This window comes from Zootoca vivipara, chromosome 12, assembly GCF_965207765.1.
Source record: "Zootoca vivipara chromosome 12, rZooViv2.hap1.1, whole genome shotgun sequence".
Classification (NCBI taxonomy): domain Eukaryota; kingdom Metazoa; phylum Chordata; class Lepidosauria; order Squamata; family Lacertidae; genus Zootoca; species Zootoca vivipara.
In genome coordinates, this window is record NC_142595.1 from 13,670,447 (window position 1) to 13,692,991 (window position 22,545).

At 50.9% G+C, this 22,545-nt stretch overlaps 1 protein-coding gene across 3 annotated transcripts in view; it reads right to left on the bottom strand.

The window, feature by feature from the left end:
• Positions 1 to 653: 653 nt before the first annotated feature.
• The window catches only part of FMNL1 (formin like 1), a 125,105-nt gene continuing 103,213 nt past the window's right edge, over positions 654 to 22,545 (bottom strand). For 2 of the 3 annotated variants that reach the window (XM_088654991.1, XM_035135503.3), the window contains 8 exons: positions 15,471 to 15,539; positions 14,102 to 14,182; positions 13,128 to 13,257; positions 12,742 to 12,905; positions 11,485 to 11,586; positions 9,216 to 9,314; positions 6,303 to 6,426; positions 654 to 3,270 (listed from right to left, as the gene is read on the bottom strand). In XM_088654991.1, coding sequence (XP_088511117.1) covers positions 3,167 to 3,270; positions 6,303 to 6,426; positions 9,216 to 9,314; positions 11,485 to 11,586; positions 12,742 to 12,905; positions 13,128 to 13,257; positions 14,102 to 14,182; positions 15,471 to 15,539 — 873 coding nt within the window. In that variant the 3' untranslated portion in view covers positions 654 to 3,166. The remainder of the gene's footprint in view (positions 3,271 to 6,302; positions 6,427 to 9,215; positions 9,315 to 11,484; positions 11,587 to 12,741; positions 12,906 to 13,127; positions 13,258 to 14,101; positions 14,183 to 15,470; positions 15,540 to 22,545) is intronic. The other variant, XM_088654992.1, reaches the window with a different exon arrangement.

Sequence of the window (22,545 nt, forward strand, 5' to 3'; positions counted from 1 at the left end):
CCATTAGAAAGACTACAAAACAGGGCACGATAGAGACACCCCCTATTGTTCATTCTCTAGCACCTAATATGTATAACTAACTCTTTGTGTTGTGTTGCAATGTGGCAAAAAAGGTGCATGAAGAGATTTCACATTTGAAATACTGTGGGTAGAAAAGATTGTAATGTGGGTAGCCTCAGCCAACTGTGTATATCTAGGCACCCCTGCACTGCTCCCTGCCCTGAATTTTGGATGGAGATACAGTCATATCTTGGATCCCGAACACACCTTGCAAACCAAACATTTTGGTTCCCAAATGCCGCAAACTGGGAAGTGAGTGTTCCGGTTTGCAAACATTCTTTGGAACCCAAATGTCCGATGGGGCTTCTGAATGGCTGCAGGAGCTTGCTGCAGCCAATCAGAAGCTGCGCTTTGGTTTCTGAACATTTTGGAAGTCAAACAGACTTCTGGAACGATTTCCGTTCGACTTCCAAGGTACAACTGCACTGAGAATCCGCAATCACAAGGGGTGCAAGCAAGGGCATTCCACTGCTGTGGGGAAATTGATTTCTTAGCGGACTTTGCAGCAGAGGCAGCCTTTGGGGGGGGGGTAAAAATTGGAGGTTCTTTGCCCTCCAGCAGGCTGTTGGCACTCTCTTTGAACACAGGCACCATTCACATCTTTAGAATACATTTATTATTTGCTCTCATGGTTAACTCGCTTTGGATTAAATGCAATTCACATAACCATATATAAAAATAATGTATACAAATAGCAATCATACAGAGGGGTGTTGTGGTCTTCCCCTCCATGATTCAAGGCATTTCTAAAAACAATAGGTTGCACATTCAATTCTTTTCCTAATGTCCCCTTCTCCCGCTTCTCCCCCGCCCGCCCCCCAAAAGTGTGTGATGAAACAGTTTCCAAGGTTTCTGTTCTGAGTTTAAATGCTGTGATTGGTCTCCCCCCCCCTTTAAGCTGCTTTTAAGGTTACAGGAGAAAGCAAATGTTAGCCTAAGTCTAAACCTGGAGTTTCTAAGCGGGTGTGCAGCTCGAAGGCTAAAGCCGGATGAGAAGATGAAAAGTAGGGTGTTGACCTTTGCATGACTTTTTAAGAAATGGTTCCTTTCCAGCTGAGACAGAACAGGAGGGCTGTTAGGTATGCAGGTCAACACCCGCTGCGGTGTGCATTTATTGCTGCAAAGCTTGCATGCTGGGGTGAACAGGGTAGGAATGCAGCTCTTTGCCTACCAACGTCCTCTGTAGGCAGAATCCATCCCAGGGGGCCTGGATTTGTGCTGGGGTGGATGGGATGGGCTATATGTGTCTTTTCGAGTTTTCACAATCTCCCCTCTCCGCCCCCAGATAAGAAAAAGGGCATGAGCTGTAAAGAACAAAAGGGGGAGAGCAGATGCTCAACTTGCAAGTGCCATTGTCCACTGGGAACCCACAGAGAACAGAGCTGTCGAAAGACGTCACATCCTGGGTCTGTAAGGATCCTCTTGCTTACCCCTTTGGTCTACCTTTGTAAGCAAAGTGGCTCCATGATGCAGAGTCCTTCAGACAACCTGACCTTCAGAAATCTTACCCCATCTGCAAATTCATTTGCTGCTTGGATTCCCTGGGGGGGCGGGGGGGCAGTGAGGAACCACCCCATTGTGCTCTTGGAAATTATAGCTGGTATAATCTGATTGACCTAATTACCTCTACTTTTCGTTTGGGGGGTGGGGTGGGGGGGGCAGGGAGAGACTAGAACCCAGGGCACAGGTTGGAGAGAAAGCACCGGTGGGAAACCCCACAGAAATGGCGACACCATGTGGCAAAAAAAAGAAAAGCAACTTCGCTCCCCGGTTTTGATTGTCACGAAGCCTCTAAGCTTCTCTGCATCAGAGCATGTTGGTTTTAAAAAATACCAAAGTGCCGCCTGTGCTTAGTACTTAAATCCTGAGAGGGCTGTTCCACGGGCCGCAACTGCTTCCTAGGGATGGCTGTTGTGCTAGAATAAGGAGCCGAAATCATATCCATAACTTTAACCAAACATTATACTTGGGAAGATTTACGTCTCCTGCTTAGAGCCCAGTCTTCTTTCCTCCTTGGCGGCTGGCCACTTTCCATCTGAAGATGTGCACGAGGGCAGTGACTTCGGGTGGTGGTGGGGAGCCTTGGCGGAAGGAAGGACAACTCTGGTTGCTTACGTGCACTGATCAAACTGTCGTCTCGTCGCCCTCATGATGCGGGGCGGACTTGGACTACGTGGAAATATGGAGGACAGCAGAGACTCCTGGGTCATCCATAACCACTACAGCCTTGGTAGAGGCTTAAGACTGCACTCCCAGGCATCCTCAGCCAGGCCTGTGCCAGCCAAAACGTCGCAAAGGTAGAAAATTACACAGGCTGTTAGCCCTCTCTACAGAATAAACCTGAAGTGCTGCCTGCAGTTTGTGTCCTACAGGGCCAAGGTGGTGGTGGCACCTGTCCAAGGAGCTGTTTTGTGCAGGGTGCTTGCAGCCCCCCCCCCTGCAAAGTCCTGGTGGACCCCCCTCGTTTCACCACTTTAATGGCTTAAATGATCCTGAGGTTACATATTCCTGGGGCAAGTAACCTTCCTACAAGTGTACGACTACTCGCTCGGATCAAACGAGCGAGTTCATGTCATATGGGAGAAAACTGGCCTGCAAACACTGGCTGTCTTCTCCAGGCCAGAGGAGAAAGTGGAGGATTAAAGCAGACTGAAATGGCCCAGCTGAATGAGGCGGGGGGGGAAGGGATCAGGGCAAGCAGGGGGGAGGAATCGAGACCGTCGGCTCCGCTTCCTCCCTCCAGAGGGAGTCTGCAGTCATAAACATTCCAGGCTGTGGAAGGTGCTAGTTCTTGGCTTGGTGTTGCTATGGCTGGACTTGCCTTCCAGAACCACCTGCTGTCCTAGTTGGCAGAGAAAACGAAGTTCAAAATGAAGCAGCGTTGATCCCCGTGGGCAGGAGAATTGGCAGGGTGGTTGTGCGCATAAGCCCACAAATGGCTTTAAAAGCGGAGGAGGAGGAGGGAAGGGATCGTCCTGCCCTGAGTTTATGTCCTTCCTTGGTGTGAGGAGCTTTTGGTCCAAGCCCGTCGGCCAGGAACCCCCCAGTCCTTGCCTCGCGCCCCCAAACCAAGGCTTGGCTAGCTTGCTGTTCTCATTCGGGGCTGTCACAGCGAGATGTCGGCAGTCACCTGCAGCGTCTGCCCCATGGCCCGTTTCCTGGCGCTGTGCCGACCGGTGTCCCCCCGCCGGTACGGCTGGTTGCGCAGGCCTGCCATGAGAAAAGACAAAACGCCTAGTTAATTGTTTCAGGTCCATGTGTTCAGACATGCTTGGCTTTTGGATTTGCGCTGGTTTCTCCCTAAAACTTCTGCAATGCAGAATGTGCAGCAGTGTGTCCGTCCCCCCCGGACTAGTTTATATTGAAATACAACCTCGGAGGCTACCACTGAGAGGAGCAGAGCGAACTTGCTTAACTCTTTTCCCATCCTCTCGTTTGTCTTCTCAAAATTGCTTCCTTCCCCACCCCCCAACAACTGCTTTTCCCACCAACTAGGAAAAAAGATCCAGGAATGACCCCCCCCCCCAAAAAAAATTGAGCATTTGGCACATTCATGGCACCCATTCCTCTGTTGCTGATGGCAACCTTCAAGGCTGCTTTTCATTCAAAAACTAGGGAAAGAAAAGAAACACCCCGCTGTATGCTGTGTGACCTTCTGGGTTTTTTTTTTACTTACTTAAAATTGGAGACACACCTCACTTTCAGACCTTAAAGGTTTACTGCCCTGAGAAGCCTGAAGTCCACATTGTGATAATTTCATTTCAGAATTTTTGACCTAGCAATACATTGTCAATCATAGTGGGTGGGTGGGTGCTATGCAACAATCGCGATGTGGGGAAAAACATTAAGCCAGCCAATGCTTCTCTCGATTCCTGTAGCTCCTGTTAACTCTGCCGGCTCAGCGATCCCCTGCCTCAAGCGAATCGCAAGGGCAGGTGCCAGCAAAAATCACGGTGCAGGAAAAACCCTGAAGCTGGCCATTGCCTCTACATCGCTTCATCCTTATTTCAGACACCGTGATCTATCGGCGTATTGCAATGTTTAGTTGGTTATATATCACATTGTTGAAAACCATATATCACCCAGCCCTAACACTGATTGTATGCACACACACACACACACACACAGTCACACAGTTCAAACTCCCTCACATATTCACTCAAATTCCTGGCTAGACGCTTCAGCTATTGCAGGGCTCATCCCAGCACCGGAAGTTCTTTCGGGACGCCACTTTTACCAGCCGGGCTCCCCACTCCTCGACTACATAAATCAGGCACCCCCAAACTGCGGCCCTCCAGATGTTTTGGCCTACAACTCCCATGATCCCTAGCTAACAGGACCAGTGGTCGGAGAAGATGGGAATTGTAGTCCAAAACATCTGGAGGGCCAAAGTTTGGGGATGCTTGACATCAATCCACAATTCTGCCATTGATGCAGCACGTTACCTAGAGCCACAAGCTACAGTGGGCTCTCTTCATTGAAACTGGCGTCGCAGAAGAGGCGAGAAGAGCGCTTGCCCGTCCGAGCAGTGAAAGGAACGGTCTTCAGGGCTAAGTAAAGAATAGTACCGGGTGGAAAGGCAAGAAGATTAAGAAGCAGAAGAGAAACAAAGGGCAAGTAAAGCAGGCAAGTAAAAGTCCCACAGCAAGCAAGCAAGGTAGTCTCTACAAAGAGGCGCCAAGCCTCTAAATGGCATCTCTGCATTCCGCAGCACTTGGTATCTGTCACGGCTTCTCTCGAAATAATCCTGGAAACTGAAGCTCGTTGACAGCACTAGCAAATCCCTGTTGGAGGTTTGACAGCCTGCTCTACCCCTCTGCCCTGTCTACAAAACCTCTCCACCCTTGTAGTTCTGTTCTCCCAGTTTAAGTCTGTGGTGTAGATGCACCCTTTGAGAATCTTTGGGCAGGAAAAATAAAGACATGAGTGCGCTTAGAAAGAGCGCCGGGCCCTGCAGCGATTAGTAAAAGCAGGCAAGCTGGTTTGCAAAAGGAGTAGAAAGGCCTAAGGAGGGTATAACAACAGGGGAATGGGACTCCATGCAACAGGCAAAAAGCAGCAGCAGCAGCAGCAGCAGCAGCAGCAGCAGAAAACCTCTCTTACAGCTCCACCTAGTGTTGTGTGTTTGTGTGGTGTGTCTGGGCATTGGCAGGATGGGGAAGGCCTCAGAAGTCGCTTGTCTCTCAGCTTAACCGACTTCACAGGGTTTTGCTGTGGGAATTAGATGGGAATGGGAGAGCAAAGAACTGTGTACCCCACCGCCTTGAGCAACCTGGAGAAAAGGTGGGATACAAATGTAATAAAAGAAACAACCAGGGTGGTTGGGGAGAAGAAAAATTAAGGATGCCCACTAATGGCCGACTGCTCCGAGAGCCCAGATTTGCAACGATGGAAATTAAATGTGTTAGCCCAAGCACGCAGGCCCGTTAGAACTGTACACAGGCAAATATTTGCTAAAAAAAAAGGGGGGGAAGGCATGGTGTAGTCTCAAACAAATAAGGGCTCAGTAAAGCCTGTGATTGCCTCTTATCCTTCCCCGGATATAGACCCAGGTGGCGCTGTGGGTTAAACACAGAGCCTAGGGCTTGCTGATCAGAAGGTCGGTGGTTCAAATCCTTGCTACGGGGTGAGCTCCTGTTGCTCGGTCCCAGCTCCTGCCAACCTAGCAGTTCGAAAGCATGTCAAAGTGCAAGTAGATAAATAGGTACCACTACAGTGGGAAGGTAAACGGCGTTTCCGTGTGCTGCTCTGGTTCGCCAGAAGCGGCTTTGTCATGCTGGCCACATGACCTGGAAGCTATACGCCTGCTCCCTCGGCCAATAATGCGAGATGAGCGCCGCAACCCCACAGTCGGTCACGGCTGGACCTAATGGTCAGCGGTCCCTTAAAGCCTGTGATTGCCTCTTATCCTTCCCCGGATATAGAATTGTAGAGTCGGAAGGGGCCACGGGTCAATCTAGTACAACCCCCTCTAATGCAGGAATCTGTTTGGCCAACGTGGGGCTCTTAACCCATGACCCTGTGGTTAAGAGTTCCACACTTTACCAACTGAGCCACCCCATGCCAGGTGGCTGCAGAGGTGGCAAAGCTGGGCCCAAATTGCACAGCTCAGAAGTTACCGGGAAGTTGCTTCCCTCGGGCGCTACGATTCCACGCAGCTCCCCCTTTGCCCGGCCCTCCACGGAGGACCTGCCGAGACTTCAAAGCCCTCTGGTAAAACAAACTGCCTCCTTCCTCCTCACCTGTAATAATATCCTCAATGGCTCCATCTTTCTCTTCATAAATGAGGGGCTCCTTCACCAGCTGCTTCTTCTTCAGCTCAGAAATGAGGTCCATCTGCTGCCGCTTGGCCTTGTGTGTGGGAGACTGCCAAGAGAGAGAAGCGGTTGCTGTGGTTACACACTTACCAAGAGAGACAATATTTCTCCTCGCAGGACCGGCCTACCCGTCAGGCAGCTGTCCAAGGTACTAGATATAGGGGAGAACCAGTTTGCTGCTTGTCGCTGCCGAATACCACCCATTGTTCGATTTTGTAAATTGTTTTTTACCCAGTCTGTTCCCAGGGGCTTAGGGAAGCAGATTTTTTTATTTTTATTTTTGCTGCAATATATATTTCAATTCAAAGTGACTCTCGACAGCAATACACCATCAATTCTTATTTTGACACTTGCCAAAATAAGTCACCTGGAAAACCTGCTTTTTTGTGACAAAGTACAGAAGGCTTGGTCACGTTTAAATCGCTGAGAAATACTATCGCGAACTGTAGGAAACATTGCATCCATGAAGTCCCCCCCCCAGCCCTCTTACTGTAATGTTTCACAGTGAGTGCTACATGGCAAACTAGCGTAGCACAGAATTTGAGAACAAAAAAGCCACAAGTCTGCAAATAATTGTTAAACGGTAAAAAAAAGTAAAAAAAAACCCAACAAATATGAGCCCCCCAAAAAATCAAACCCTTCGTTAAGAGGTAAAGTTAATAATAATGATAATAGTAATGATAACAACAACAACAATTTTAATATTTATACCCCGCCCATCTGGCTGGGTTTGCCCAGCCACTCTGGGTGGCTTACAGCACATAAAAAATTGTAAAACATAAAACATTAACAATTTCCCCATACAGGGTTGCCTTCAGATGTCTTCCAAAAGTCAGATAGTTGTTTATTGCCTTGACATCTGATGGGACATAAATTTCTTACTAGTTTCCCCCCCCCCCCCGAAGGGGCACTTTGAGGAAGGGGAGAAGGGCCCCACATTCCAAGTCTGGTCCCAATTCAAAATGTTGGTTTTGGCCTACAAAGCCTGAAACGGCTCAGGACCGCAATACCTCAAGGACCGCTTCTTTCCATATGAACCTACCCGGACCCTGAGATCATCTTCTGAGGCCCTCCTTCGAGAGCCGCATCCTCGAGAGGTCCGGAGGGTGGCAACACGAGAACGGGGCCTTCTCTGCAGTGGCTCCCCGTTTGTTGAATGCTCACCCCAGGGAAGTTCACCTGCCACTTTCAGTATACACCTTTAGGTGCCAGGCAAAAATGTTCCTTTTTAACCAGGCCTTTGGTTGGTCTGATGGACATCCTATGCCCTTTTAAAATGTGTGCTGTTGTTGTTTTGTGGTGGTGGGGCTATTGGGTTGTTTTTATTTTTTATTATGTATTTTGTGGTTTTATATCTTGATTTTATTCTGTGAACTGCCCTGAGACCTCCAGGTATAGAGCGGTGTATAAATTCAATAAATAACAATAATAACTCCACTCTAAAACAGATTGCCAGTGGGTCTCTCCATACACTACTCTCAGGTTTACGCAATGGAAGCTGCTCCATTGGACTGAAAGGGGTATTGCCCCTCTGACCTCACGGCTGCCCTAAGACAGACCCCGTTTGCCTGCCTGCCTTCTTACGTTCGGGGGAGCGGGTGGCGCTGGGGTCTAAACCACGGAGCCTCTTCTCTTGTGCTTGCCAATCAGAAGGTCGGCGGTTCAAATCCCCACGATGGGATGAACTCCCATTGCTCTGTCCCAGCTCCTGCCAGCCTAGCAGTTCAAAAGCACACCAGTGCAAGTAGATAAATAGGTACCCCTGCGGCGGGAAAGTAAACGGCATTTCTGTGCGCTCTGGTTTCCGTCACAGTGTCCCGTTGCGCCAGAAGCAGTTTAGTGATGCTGGCCACATGACCCAGAAAGCGGCCCACGGACAAACACCAGCTCCCTTGGCCTGAAAGCGAGATGAGCACCGCAACCCCAGAGTCGCCTTTGACTGGACTTAACCTTCCAAGAGTCCTTTACCTTTACGATCAGTCCAGGGAGTAGCACGGTCTACCAGCTTCTCTATATCCATGCTGCCCTTGTGGATCTCGGCATGGAGGATGAGGACAGACCTAGAATGATTTGGCTCTGGAGCCACCTACGGGTGGACTTACTCCTGCAAATGGGCACCAGTCGCCCCAGCTACCATGTTTTCGACACACAAGCTAGATGTTTTCCGTGCAATACACACCTGTGGTTGCAAAGATGCTCTTTAGAACAGCTTCCAAGAAGCTTGGGAGCCAAATGGGAACCAGATACAGTGGTGCCTCACTTAACGAATGCCCTGCTTAACAAAATTTCCGCTTAACGAAAGGATTTTTCGAGCGGAGGTTGCCTCGCTAGACGAATGCGTTTTACGAAAAATTCGTCTAGCGAATCGCGGTTTCCCATAGGAATGCATTGAAATTCAATTAATGTGTTCCTATGGGCAAAAAAAAAAATTTTCAAAATTTTTTAATTCAATGCATTCCTATGGGATTCGCTAGACGAATTTTTCGCTATAAGAAAAGACCCGTGGAACGAATTAATTTCGTCTAGCGAGGCACCACTGTACATTTGTACGTTTGCTGCTGCTGCCCAGCGCTCCGACTAGCAAAGTCAATGCCTCTTTTAAAAAAATATATTCCCTCCACCTCTCCTCCTCTAGCTGTTTCTGACAATCGACAACAGAGTAAGTTATATGGATCCTGCGAGCAGAAAGTGTTTTGGGCAGAGTTTAGATTTGGTCCCCAACACAAGATCCAATTGCTGAACACAGTCTGGTGGGAATTCCAGGACTCTTTTCATTTTGAGAAAAAGCAGGGGGAAGGGGGACATGGTTTTGGAAAGGTGTCCTGTGTTAACACCTACCTTTTGAGCTGCCTTTTCCTCCTGGCTGGGGGAGTTCACCTCCTCCACTTTGGCTGCTGCTTCCTGCTTCTTCCACAACTGGATATCTTCTTCCGCTTTCTAGTTTCGGGGCAGGGAGAGAGAGAAATAAGCTTCGCTAAGCAATCGCAGGTACATCCCTAGATGGTGACAGGGCTCCCAAACACGTCGCATCACGGAGTTATCAGATTCGCAAGCCCACCTTTCCAGGGGACAGAGTTTAAAAACTCATCACACACATTCCCCCAGCTCTCATTGCCAGGATACAAAAAGCTGTTAGGGTCTGGTCTCAGGCTGGCTAAACCGCTTCACTTTTCCCCAGCAGAGCTACTCAACATTCTGTGGTTGCTGGAAGCTCCATGATCCTTGAGTTTTCCAAAAATATTTCTTTCTTTCTTTCTTAGTTTACAAACTAATGATATCTTTCTGCATACTTCAGAGAGACCTTCACCTATGCACGAACCGCCACCTTATTTTGGGTGGTCCCGTTTTGCTTCCACAATCTGAAACAGTCCAACTTTGTCCTTTATTACATGACCTGTAATAAAGATGTGGGATGTAGAAAACCTTTTTGCTAATTCAGCCGTTGTCACCCCAGCCCTACAACTGCCCACTGGTGCCACCAATGGGTCTCATTCGTAGGCGGGGGGTGGGGTGGGGAATTTCCCCCCAAGGGGAGCCTTACCTATCCTTGCCTCCTTGTAGCAACATCTACAAGAGCTAGTCACTCTTTCTATTAAAGTTATTCGTATCAAATGCTATCTAGGAAATATATATCTAGGATATAAAAACTAGGGAGTTCTCCTTTCTCTAGCTCAGTGGTTCTCAAAGGGTATGCGTGCCACCCTGGTGTGGTTTGAGATTCAAGGACAATCAAACATTTTAACATTTCAGCCTAGTCTAGTCTAGTATCAATATAATTTCTTTTTTAATTGCAGAATACGGATAGTTATCTTCAAGCTCACATCTCTCATTGAGTTTGTACGCATTCTTAAGGTACATATGCAAGAGGCTCACTTATAATTATATTTTTGGGAATGATTCATGCTCTTATGTAGCTGCATTGTTCTATACCTTCTGGATGTCCCATGATCATATTTCACCCCACACTGGGCCAAATATTCCTGCATTGCAGGGGGTTGGACTAGATGACCCCTGGTGCCCCTTCCAACTCTACTATGATTCTAAAGGTCCAGTCGTGACCGACTCTGGGGTTGCTGCGCTCATCTCGCGTTATTGGCCAAGGGAGCCGGCGTACAGTGTCCAGGTCATGTGGCCAGCATGACAAAGCCGCTTCTGGTGAACCAGAGCAGCGCACGGAAACACCGTTTACCTTCACGCTGTAGTGGTACCTATTTATCTACTTGCACTGATTCGAACCGCCAACCTTCTGATTGGCAAGCCCTAGGCTCTGTGGCTTAATCCACAGCGCCACCCGCGTCCCTACCTACAATTATAAAGTAGTTGTGTTCTACGTCAAGCACTGCTAGGGCTTGTTGTTTCTCTTTTTTTCCTTATCAATAAAAAAATCGGTGTGCGAGCAATTTTTTATTTTGAAAGAGTGGCCCAGAGAGGTAAGCTTGAGAACGACTGCTTTAGGTCAATCCAGTAATTCATAATGATAATAATAATTTTTTATTTATACCCTGCCCATCTGGCGGGGTTTCTGTAGCCACTCTGGGCAGCTCCCAACAGAATATTAAAAACACGATAAAACACCAAACATTAAAAACTTCTCTAAACTAAACTATTTCAGTAAACTAAACTATTTGGAAGACATAAACTAGTGGCCTAGTGTGTGTAGCCTACCACTGCAACACATTTTATTGACCCTGTAACTACAGTGGTACCTCGGGTTACAGACGCTTCAGGTTACAGACTCCGCTAACCCAGAAATAGTACCTTGGGTTAAGAACTTTGCTTCAGGATGAGAACAGAAATTGCCCAGCAGCAGCGGGAGGCCCCGTTAGCTAAAGTGGTACCTCGCATTAAGAACACTTTCAGGTTAAGAACAGATGTCCAGAATGAATTAAGTTCTTAACCCGAGGTACCACTGTACTACAATAATCCTCAACACTTAGCATTTACATAGCATGTTTTAAGAATTCCAAGTCCCCCATCTGCATTATGTCGGCAATCTTTACAAAAGTTGGTATTTAGAATCTTCCCGATGCAAATAAATATGGGACTCAAGGAGTGTGGCTCACAGTCAATAAAGAGGCTGCACCCAAACTAAAGGCATGAGTCTTACCTTGTATGCCTTGACGAAGCGCACAAACGTAGGGAAGAACATTGTCGGAGGGGTAGTCTTGGGGTTCTCCCCGAAATACTCCACTGTTGACTCATAGGCGTCCTGCAGAGAATGAAAGAAAAAAACCCACAGTCACAACCCTCAATCTCGGGGGGGGGGGGGGCGGCTGTGTCAGCAATGCTACATTCCCTCAAATTTGTTTCTTATATTTATCGGTTGCCCCGTGCAACGAGCCTCTTCTCTTTGGGAACCCACGGATGATGCCAGCTTTGACACCAAGATGTGTAGGCTTCATTTTTATTGTCAAAAATGGGAAAAGAGCCTTGCGGCACCTTAAAAACAACAGAATGGAATAAGCCAGGCACGTCCAACAGGTAGATTGTGATCTACCAGTAGATCACTGGATGTCTGTGGTAGATCACTGCTAGATCACTGGCACCCCTAAAAAAAGCTCACCCAAAATTTTCCTCCTCCCTAAAAAAAGCTGAACTATGACCTGAAGCCCTAAACAAAAATGGGCCTCCCTCCCTCCTAAAAGAAGCTCAACAAGTTTGACCTAAACCCCCCCAAACAGGGCTTCCCTTCCTTAAAAAAAACCAACAGCTTTGACCTGAACGCCCAGTTTTTAACTCTGTGAGTAGATCAGAGTCTCTTGGGAGGTGGCCACTCCTGGAATAAGCTTTCAAGGAGTTTGATGCATCCACACACAGGGCGTGGAGAGGAAATGGGGAAAAGGTGGAGTGAAATGCCTACGCGATATATATATATATATATAAAATGTAATCTCGGACAATTCAACGAGAGCTTAAAGGTATGTAAAATAAGCACAGTGAACATCCACACCCATTACTGCTCAGTTCTATCCATCTTTTTAAAAACCCAGAGATGACAAACCGGTGGTCCTAACCAGTTTAAATCAGCCCCCCCCCCCCCCCCCCCGTGTATGTGTGTGAGACAGAGAGATGGAGAGGCAGAAAGAGATGCTACAAATGTGTTGCCTCTCTCTGGAATCTGTATGCGACACCACCAGCCGATAGCTATTGAGAGACATCATTGCAGTCTGAGGACGCATTTGTGGGTCACACATTAAAAATGCTTCTCACCCCTATACCGCTGCCTGAAAACTGAGTGGTCCCCAAGAGCTGCTGGCAAGCTCTCTCTCTTTTTTAAGGCTCAAATCTCCCCCTCTGATTCGAGTTGCCACGACAACCCCTTCTGAACTAAGCACCGCCTCCTCTTCCTCCTCCTCCTCCTCACCTGTGCAGTTTTGCCATCGGCCTGGAGCTTCTCCATCACCTCTGTGTTCGCCTTGAGGAAGTCCTTGAGCACAGTGCTGTCATCCTGGCGCATGAACTCTTTGCGCGTGAGCTCCATGCCCCTCTGTAGGCCCCGCAGATCTTGGAGCACACTGTCCAGGGATACTGAGAGAGCCAACAGAGAAAGAAGCGTGAGGCGGCGAAGCAGGCCCAATCGAGCTGCCGTGGCTCCAATTAACACATCTACCTAGGGGGGAACTTCAGAATATATATATTTTAAGGGTATTATGATCCCCTCTGGCACTTTCCCATGGCCAAGGGGGAGGAGCTGCACCCTATCCTTTGCTGTAAAGTTCTCCCCTTGCCCAGAACCCTCTGGCTCAGCACCTGCTGCCGCTTTTTCCAGGAAGTGCAGGTCACTAGCGAAGTTTGTAAGGTCAGAGTATTTCTCCTGGATCACCCGCACGATGTAATGAAGCAGCGTCTGCTTCCGGTCTGTGGATTTCATATCCAGGAGCTACAGAGAGAAACGGGTCAGAATGGGGGTTGGGTGAGGGAGCCAATCCCCACTATCTTGCAAAAATCACCTAGTATTTCTCTTGCTAGTACAGTCGTACCTTGGAAGCCGAACGGAATCCGTTCCGGAAGTCCGTTCGACTTCCAAAACGTTCTGAAACCACTTTGGCTGCCTTCAAGTATACCGGGCAGAGGCATAGCTGCCAAGTCTCCCGTATTCCCTGGGAAACCCCCATTTTTCCAGCTGTTCCCAGCTGAAAAAACGGATTTTTTTGTTTCCCCCCAGTTTATTCTGGCACGGCGGCCATTTTGGAACTGGGCAAAGCAGCATCAAAAGTCGCTTCTGAGCATGCTCCGCCCAGTTCCAAAATGGCGGCAGCGCTACTTCCGGTCTGCTACTTCCGGTCCGGTCCCTTATTTCTCTGACAGGAACTTAGCAGGTATGGGCAGAGGCTGTTTAGGGCTTTGAAGGTCAGCACCAACACTTGGAATTGTGCTCGGAAACGTACTGGGAGCCAATGTAGGTCTTTCAGGACCGGTGTTATATGGTCTCGGGGGCCACTCCCAGTCACCAGCCTGGCTGCCGCATTCCGGATCAGTCTTGCTTGCACCCAACTTGTAGCTAACACCGATCCATAGTTTGAGAATGATTTGCCACTGAATCCCGATTCCACCCCCACGGTGGTTTTCTGGGGTGTTCTGGCAAACACAGAGGTCCACCACAATCTCGCACAAGGCCAGTGCGAACCCTGAAGCTGACCCCCTGCTGTTTAGTGCCTGGCCATGACGTGCTCCCCGAAGAGGGTGCCAAGTCTTCCACGCTTTCCCCAACCCACGTCACTTACCGCGTCAAGGCTCTGCAAGCGGAACCCATAGGCCGCTCCCCGCTTGCTGCTATTCAGGTAGTTCCCAAACGCCAGGACAATCTATGAGAGACAACCAATCAATCCAAGCCAGTCGTGCACGGCTGGGAACACTTGTTTGCATCTACAAATCCCATTTCCATGCAAACAGAACTGCCCACCGTGAGAGGAGGCTGCCTGTTGAGTATCTGCATGAGTCACTGTACTGGGCTTAAAAGGTAAAGGGGACCCCTGACCATTAGGTCCAGTCGTGACCGACTCTGGTTTACTACACTCTCTAAGTCAGGCATCCCCAAACTGCGGCCCTCCAGATGTTTTGGCCTACAACTCCCATGATCCCTAGCTAACAGGACCAGTGGTCAGGGATGATGGGAATTGTAGTCCAAAACATCTAGAGGGCCGAAGCTTGGGGATGCCTGCTCTAAGTGGTGATCCTATCACAGTTGTATGTCTAAGTGGTGACAGGATCACACAAGTAAATGCAAAAGATGTGTGGGTAAATTCTAGGGCAGGCCTCCCCAAACTGCGGCCCTCCAGATGTTTTGGCCTACAACTCCCATGATCCCTAGCTAACAGGACCAGTGGCCAGGGATGATGGGAATTGTAGTCCAAAACATCTGGAGGGCTGAAGTTTGGGGATGCCTGCTCTAGGGAACCTGATTACAGTACACTGTATGTAGGACTGCCATTCAGGGTTCCCCCCCCCGAAACTCCAGTTTGTACAGAATCCACCAGTTAGGCTACTAACTGACTAGTTACACTGAACTTATATTATCAGTTCTTAAACAGCCACACTGGTTGCTGCTCTGTTTCCGGACACAATTCTGCTCTGTACTGGTAAAGGTAAAAGGGACCCCTGACCATTAGGTCCAGTCGTGACCGACTCTGGGGTTGTGGCATTCATCTCGTGTTATTGGCCAAGGGAGCCGGCATACAGCTTCCAGGTCATGTGGCCAACATGAGAAAGCCGCTTCTGGCAAACCAGAGCAGCGCACGGAAACGCCGTTTACCTTCCCGCTGTAGCGGTACCTATTTATCTAATTGCACTTTGACATGCTTTCGAACTGCTAGGTTGGCAGGAGCTTACCTGCTTACCTGCTTCCAAAATTAACAGAGCGCTCTCATTGCAGCAACTCAGACAGAAACACATTGGATGAGCTCCTGTGAGGGCACCTCAATCTAAAAGCCAGCCCTCTAAGATTAACTTGTGTCCATACTTGCAATCGGAGGGTGGAGACGTGTCTCAGCTCTCAGAATTTTAGGATGTCACCAATTTAATGCTTTGGGTTTGACTTGTGGGCTTCCTTCTTTGTGACTGAGCCAACCCACCCTTATTTTTAAGGAACCTCACCTCCAAAATCTGGCGCAGTTTGGTAGAAGCCTTGAGCGACATCGAAGCAGCGATGATGGAATTGAGTTGCTGTGGACGGGAAAGAACGACGGCATAATCAGCTCCCCTGCTTGGTCTGACACCTTCCCCTGCACCAGCTCTATATCCACTTTAGTGGAGCTAACTCAAAATGCGGAAAGTGAACTTTTCATTCCAAGCCCTGAAGATGCCAAACTTCTGAAAATTCAGATTTATTCAATACTACCGAGTGAAACATTAAGATTTTGGGAGTAAGGGGTAAATGAAAAGGCGCATTGGTGTGCTGATACTCAAATCTTAAGGAGATGTCTTAAGTTTAATTTCCACCCTCCTTACACAAGTGTTTCCTGTTTTATATCCTCAAAAGAAATCATTTATATTATGAACACAAGACAGAGCGGGCCGGGGGGGGGGGGGTTGGCGGCTTCAAATCGCTGAGTGATGTGATGGTTGTCATCACTCTGCTAAGGCCTAGGTAATAACAATCCTGTTATATCCCACGACTGATTTCACAAAGGGTCTTGAGCTGGGCCTTGGCAAAGATAAGGGCCGGCTCAATACATTTTGCTGCCTGAAGACAGCACCTTCCCGCAAGGTAAAGAAAGAAGCCAATCAGACTGGCAGTTGAATCGTACCGAATGAAGCATCTTCCACTGCAATTGAGGGAAGCAGGCTAGTCTAAGGGGTACAGGGCAGCTCTGCCCACCCCCACCTTGGCATCTGCTACCTTTTGCTTCATCATAAAGGCCGGCCCTGGCAAAGACAGTCGGCGCCTTTGCCCATCGCCCTGCCCTTTGTTTGAAAGACTCCTAGAATTCCTCAGCCAGATCCCTCCCTGTGTGGTAATGGAGGCAGAATTCCACACAGAGAACTGGCACAGCCCAGGTTGGATGGAAGGCAGGTGCCTGGCAGTGTCGAAACTAGCCTTTTCTGTAAGTGGGGCAGGCTTCCAATTCAACACGCACAGCCTCTTCCACTAACAGGCATCAGGAACGGCTTCAGAGCTGCTGCAGGCTTTAAAAGGCATTGCTGCTCAAATTCAAGACATTCTCTAGATTGTTGTATCCTGCTGGGTTGCTGCTTTCTGGTGTCCCACCCCTCCGAATTTCTCCTCCATCTCCCAGCAGTGTTGAATAGCTAAAAAGGACAATACTCCTGAGACTACCGAGATTGTTTCGGGGTACTTAACCGAGATTTTTAAAGCTAAATGTAAAGTTGCCTGATTGATTCAATGGTGGTTATCTAGCCTTTTATATATTGTATGTGTTCGGATTGTCAGTGTATTTGGATGACTTCGTACAGTTTTACAATAAAGGCTAGTTACAAGTTACAAGCTCAGAGTGCTTTGCTGTGCCCGCAGTCCACGAGAAGCAGAAACGAGAGCCCCGTTGCCAGGCTTCTGTCCCAACTAAGCAGCTTTCAGGGACCGTGCAGAGGAGGGCTGCACTGAGGAAGAATGGGAGCCACCCTGTGAGGGACAGGGGATATCGCGAAGTCCCTCCCCTCCTGAGTTCAAGCCCATCCCCGAGCACAGGGGAAAGCAGAGAGAGTTCCGATTCCAATGGGGAAGCAGGAAGTCGTGTCCGAGGCTCAGGCAAGGTAGAGGAGCCAGGGTCCCAGGTGGGACAGGAAGGGGCGAATAAGGGGGGGAGACCCATCCCCCCAACTCCGGAATTACGCAGAAAGAGGAGGGGAAAGAGGATGGGTCTGCCAAAGCTTTTGTGTTGGAGAAAGACGCGCCAAAAGCCATTCGGAGGTTCTGGAACCGACTGACCACATCACTCCGTGTAAATAGCAATGACTTCAGCACTGTAAATACGCAGCACCAATAAAAGAATAAAATGCAGAGCTGCGTAGCGTCGTTACTCTGAAGTAGCCCACTCCGGCCACTGTGACAGCAACCTCCGAATCCTTTTTTGGGCTACTTTGGAGTTGCCGGGATGAGCGTGTCAGAGGCGGAGAGATGGCGGCAGATCGCGGAGCAAGCCCAGCAAGAACTGCAGCAGCTGTCGCTGCAGGCGCAGGGGGAATTGAAGGCAGCTAAAGAAGAGACTAAGAAGGTCCAGGACGACCGGCTACAACTTGCGGAACAGGTGAGAGCGCTACAGGAAAGAGAGCAGGAATTAAGGGCGGTGGCGGTAGACCTCCAAAACAAGCTGGATGCAGAGAAAAACAAGGCGGGAGGGGCACCCCAAGTCCAAGTGCTGCCAGGAAGGAGAGCCGGGACCCTAGTAAGCAAGTTCAACGGAGACCCGAGGGAATATCAGGGCTTTGAGACTGAGATTGTGTATGCTCTTGAGCTGCACCACGATGAGTTCCCTGATGATGAGCACAGGGTAGCGTTTATTGTGGAGCACCTTACCGGGGCAGCCAGGGAGTGGCTAAGACCGTTAATCGCAACAAAGAATCCTTGCATGAAGAATGTCAAACTATTTCTAGAAGGTTTGAAAACGATGTATTCCTCCGATAGTCATATGGACCAGACTAAGGAGGAACTTCATAATTTACGCCAAGGAAATATGACAGTTCGCGCGTATTGGGCGAAATTCACCATGCTGGTGCACAGATTGGGGTGGGAACTGGAGTCACCCCCAATGCAAGCGGCGTTCTACTTGGGGTTGCATGAGGAGGTGAAGGATGAGCTCTCGAGAGGTCCAAAGCCCAGTAATATGGATCAGCTGAGCAAAGCGGCTCTGGCGGTGGGGGTGAGACAGGAATCCCGGTGGAGCGACAAGCAAGCAACGCGCGCAAAGCGGGCTTGGTTCCCACGGTCGCAGGAGAAGCCACTCCCCCAACAACCCTTTCAAGCCACGCCTGGGGCCAGCCAGGACCAGGAACCCATGCAGATTGATAGCGCGCGCGCGCGGGCTTTTCAAACCCCAGCGGCGCCAAGACGCAAGGAGGGAAGGGGTGGGAATTGCTTTCTCTGCAACTCCCCCCAGCATCTCGTCAGAGACTGCCCACATCGCAGGGAGTGGCAAGGAAAGGCGGGAACGGTTGTGCCCTCCCCCACTGACGCAGCACCACAGCAGGGAAACGGGAAAGCCTGGCTGCAGGAGACAAGGGGCAGCAGCCAGGCACAGTCAGCAGACAACAGCCCCAGCCCACCCACCCGCACAGAGAGGAGCAGAGCCAGCCCACCCCTCCCAGAGCAGGAGTGGTTCTAGAAGTGACGCTCACGCTCCCAAATGGCTATCCCCTGACGGTCCTCGCCCTAATTGACAGTGGGGCGTCAGCTAACTTCTTCTCGAGAAACTTTGCAGAAGAGCACCAGATCCAGCTTCTGCAGCTGGATTTTCCTCTGCACGTGGCGACCATTGACGGCAGAGAGCTGCTGGGAGGGGCCATCACTCATCAAACCCCCCCCCATGAAAATGACGGTGGGAAGGCACTCAGAGACACTGGCATTCAACGTCACCACCATCTCAGACCCCCCCATCGTCTTGGGCATGAGCTGGCTGGCGCGCCACGACCCCTCCATCAGTTGGCACCAGAGATGCATCACTTTTGGATCGGACTTTTGCCTGGAACATTGCATGCAGCACCAACCAGGGGAGGGGCCTCCGATAGCCACGGTGGCCACCATGCACGTCAAAGGGGGTGAGGCGATACCCAAGCCGTACTGGGACCTGCAGGAGGTCTTCAGCGAAGCGGAGTCCGACCACCTACCCCCACACAGGCCTTTTGACTGCCAGATCAACCTGGTGCCAGGGGCAACTATACCCCCAGCCAAGCTGTACGCCATGTCAGACCAGGAACTGGAGGATCTGCGCGCTTTCATCGACAAGAACCTCAAGCGGGGGTTCATCAGAGAAAGCAAGGCAGCAGGGGGCAGCCCAGTCTTCTGGGTGGACAAGAAAGACACGCAACAGCGCCGTCTTGTGGTGGATTTTAGACGGCTGAATTCAGTGACAGAGCCAGTGGCTTTCCCCATGCCCAGAGTGGACGATCTGTTGACAGCGGCACGCAGGGGCAAGATTTTCACCAAGCTAGACCTAAGAGGGGCGTACAACTTGATCAGGATCCGGGAGGGCGATGAATGGAAAACCACGATGTTCACGCCTCTGGGCTCTTTTGAATATCTGGTGATGCCCTTCGGGTTGCAAGGGGGCTCAGCATGCTTCCAGGCCTTCATGCACCACGTCCTGGGGTCCCTCCTCTTCAGGAAATGCTTGGTCTTCCTGGATGACATCCTTATCTATTCCGATGACCCAGTGCAGCATGTGAAAGATGTCAGGGAGGTGTTGCAGCGCCTGAAGGAGAACCACCTGTATGTGAAGCTGGAGAAGTGCAAGTTTCACACCAAGGAGGTGGACTTCCTGGGCTACAAGCTGTCAGACAAAGGGCTGGCGATGGACAAGGACAAGGTGCAGGCCATCCTGGACTGGCACAGCCCCAGGACGCGCAAAGATGCCCAACGCCTACTAGGCTTCGCCACCTTCTACAGGAAGTTCATCAAGAACTTCTCTCGCGTTACGGCTCCCATCACTGACTGCCTGAGAGGCAAGCAGAAGTTCAGGTGGACACCAGAGGCGCAAGCAGCGTTCGAAAGCCTCAAGAGGGTGTTCGCCTCAGACCAGAACCTGTTCCACGTGGTTCAGGACGCGCCCCTACGCGTGGAGACAGATGCTTCTGATAAAGCTGTGGGCGCCATTTTGTTGCAACTGGACGCCAACAGAGAGTGGAGACCCTGTGCCTTCTTCTCCAGGAAGTTGACCCAGCCAGAGCGAAACTACACGGTGTTTGATCGGGAACTTCTTGCGATCCACGCTGCGTTCCAGCACTGGAGACACTTCCTGGTGGGCGCCAAGCACCCCATCCAGGTGTGCACAGACCACAAGAACCTGGAGTTCTGGAGAACTGCCAGGGTGCTCAACCAGCGGCAGATACGGTGGGCAGAGTTCTTCTCGAACTTCAACTTCTCCATACACTACATCCCGGGGGAGCAGAATGTCAGGGCGGATGCCCTCTCCCGCAAGCCAGAGTACATGGAGGAGGAGGCGCCACCGGCACCCAGACACATTTTCCCCCCGTCAGCATGGTCCTGCGGAGCAGCAGTGGTGAGCGAGGCGGAACTCACAGCACTGACGGCAGCGGATGAATTTGCCAACCGCATCTTCAGAGAACTGAGAGGGGGGGGAGCAGGCAAAAGACTTTGCAGAACGCAGGGGGCTGCTTTTCTACAAGGGTGCACTGTACCTGCCCACCACCCAGCTTAGACGTACGGTCCTCAAGCAGATGCACGACAACCCAACGGCGGGTCATTTTGGGAGGGACAAAACCGCTCACCTAGTCATGAGACACTTCTGGTGGCCAGGGGTGCGGGAAGATGTTAGAGACTATGTACGGGGCTGTGACACCTGCCAGCGGGCAAAGGTGGTCAGAGCAGCGCCACCGGGATTGCTGGAGCCCTTAGCCACGCCACACAGGCCGTGGGAAGTGGTGTCCATGGACTTCATCACAGATCTGCCTTCTTCCAGGGGCAAGACCGCAGTGTTGGTGGTGGTGGACCTCATGTCCAAAATGTGCCACTTTATACTGTGTGCCAGGGCGGTCTCTGCAGAGGAGACAGCCAAACTGTTTGTGGATCACGTATTCAGACTGCATGGATTACCTTTAAGGGTTATTTCGGATCGTGGCCGCCAATTTGTTTCCAGGTTCTGGCGGCGGCTCATGAACCTCCTGCAGGTGGAGGTCAGCTTGTCGACGGCTAGACACCCGCAGACCAATGGACAGGCGGAGAGGGTCAACGCCATTCTGCAGCAGTACCTGAGATGCTACGTCAGCCAGCGGCAAACGGACTGGGTGGATCGCCTGCCACTGGCAGAATTTGCCTACAACAATGCGGTGCACGTCTCCACAGGGGTGTCGCCCTTTAAGGCCAATTACGGGCGCGACCTCAGATCTTTCCCAGAGAGGGAGGGGGAGGAGGAGGAGGAGGGCCCACAGGCTGAGGATTGGGCAGAGGAACTGGAGACGGTGCACCAGCAGCTTAGAGAACACTTGGAGAGAGCCAAGGAAGCGTACAAGAAGGGGGCAGATCGCCACAGGCGACCGGGGGAGGTCATTAGGGTGGGGGACAAAGTTTGGTTGTCCTCGGAGGGCCTTCCCATCAGAGGGAGGTGCAAAAAGCTGGCGCCCAGAAGGTTGGGCCCCTTCACGGTCACGCAACAGGTCAACCCGGTGGCATACAGGCTGGCACTGCCAGAGGACATGAGGGTGCACCCAGTGTTTCATAGATCGCTGCTGTCGCCGTACAGGGAAAGCAGCAGGCTCCGAGGCAGCGAACAAACCCCTGAGGGAGGGGGGGAGAGAGAAGGCAGGGAGCAACTCAATGAGGCCACGGCCATCCTGGACTCAAGGAGGGGGGTGGGAGGCCTGGAGTACCTCATGGCATGGGAGGATGCTCCACCGTCCCAGAATGAATGGGTCCCAGCCACTCAGATACAGGAGGAATTCCTGGTAGAAGAATTTCACGCCCTCTTTCCCCATAGACCCAAGCCCTGGCACATGGAAAGGGAGGGGGAGGGGGAGGAAGCACGGGAGAGCAGTTCACCATGGCGCTGGGAAGCGGAGTTTGAGGAACCAGAGGATGAGGTATGGGTGTCACCGAGATCCACCCAGTCAGAGGAAGGAGCAGATTGGCAGAACATTTTTACCCCTACCAGCTCTGACGCCACGGACTTTTTGGGATTCCCGTCCTCCCAGGCGGAAGGGGGGGGCTCGCAGGACTGGGGGGAGGTGTTCACACCAACGGGCTCGGAAAGCACTGAGTTCTTAGGCTTCCAGTCGTCACCGACACCTGGGGGGGACCTGGGGAGGGGTGAAGGAGAGCTTGGGAGGGGGGTGGATGTGAGGGACAGGGGATATCGCGAAGTCCCTCCCCTCCTGAGTTCAAGCCCATCCCCGAGCACAGGGGAAAGCAGAGAGAGTTCCGATTCCAATGGGGAAGCAGGAAGTCGTGTCCGAGGCTCAGGCAAGGTAGAGGAGCCAGGGTCCCAGGTGGGACAGGAAGGGGCGAATAAGGGGGGGAGACCCATCCCCCCAACTCCGGAAT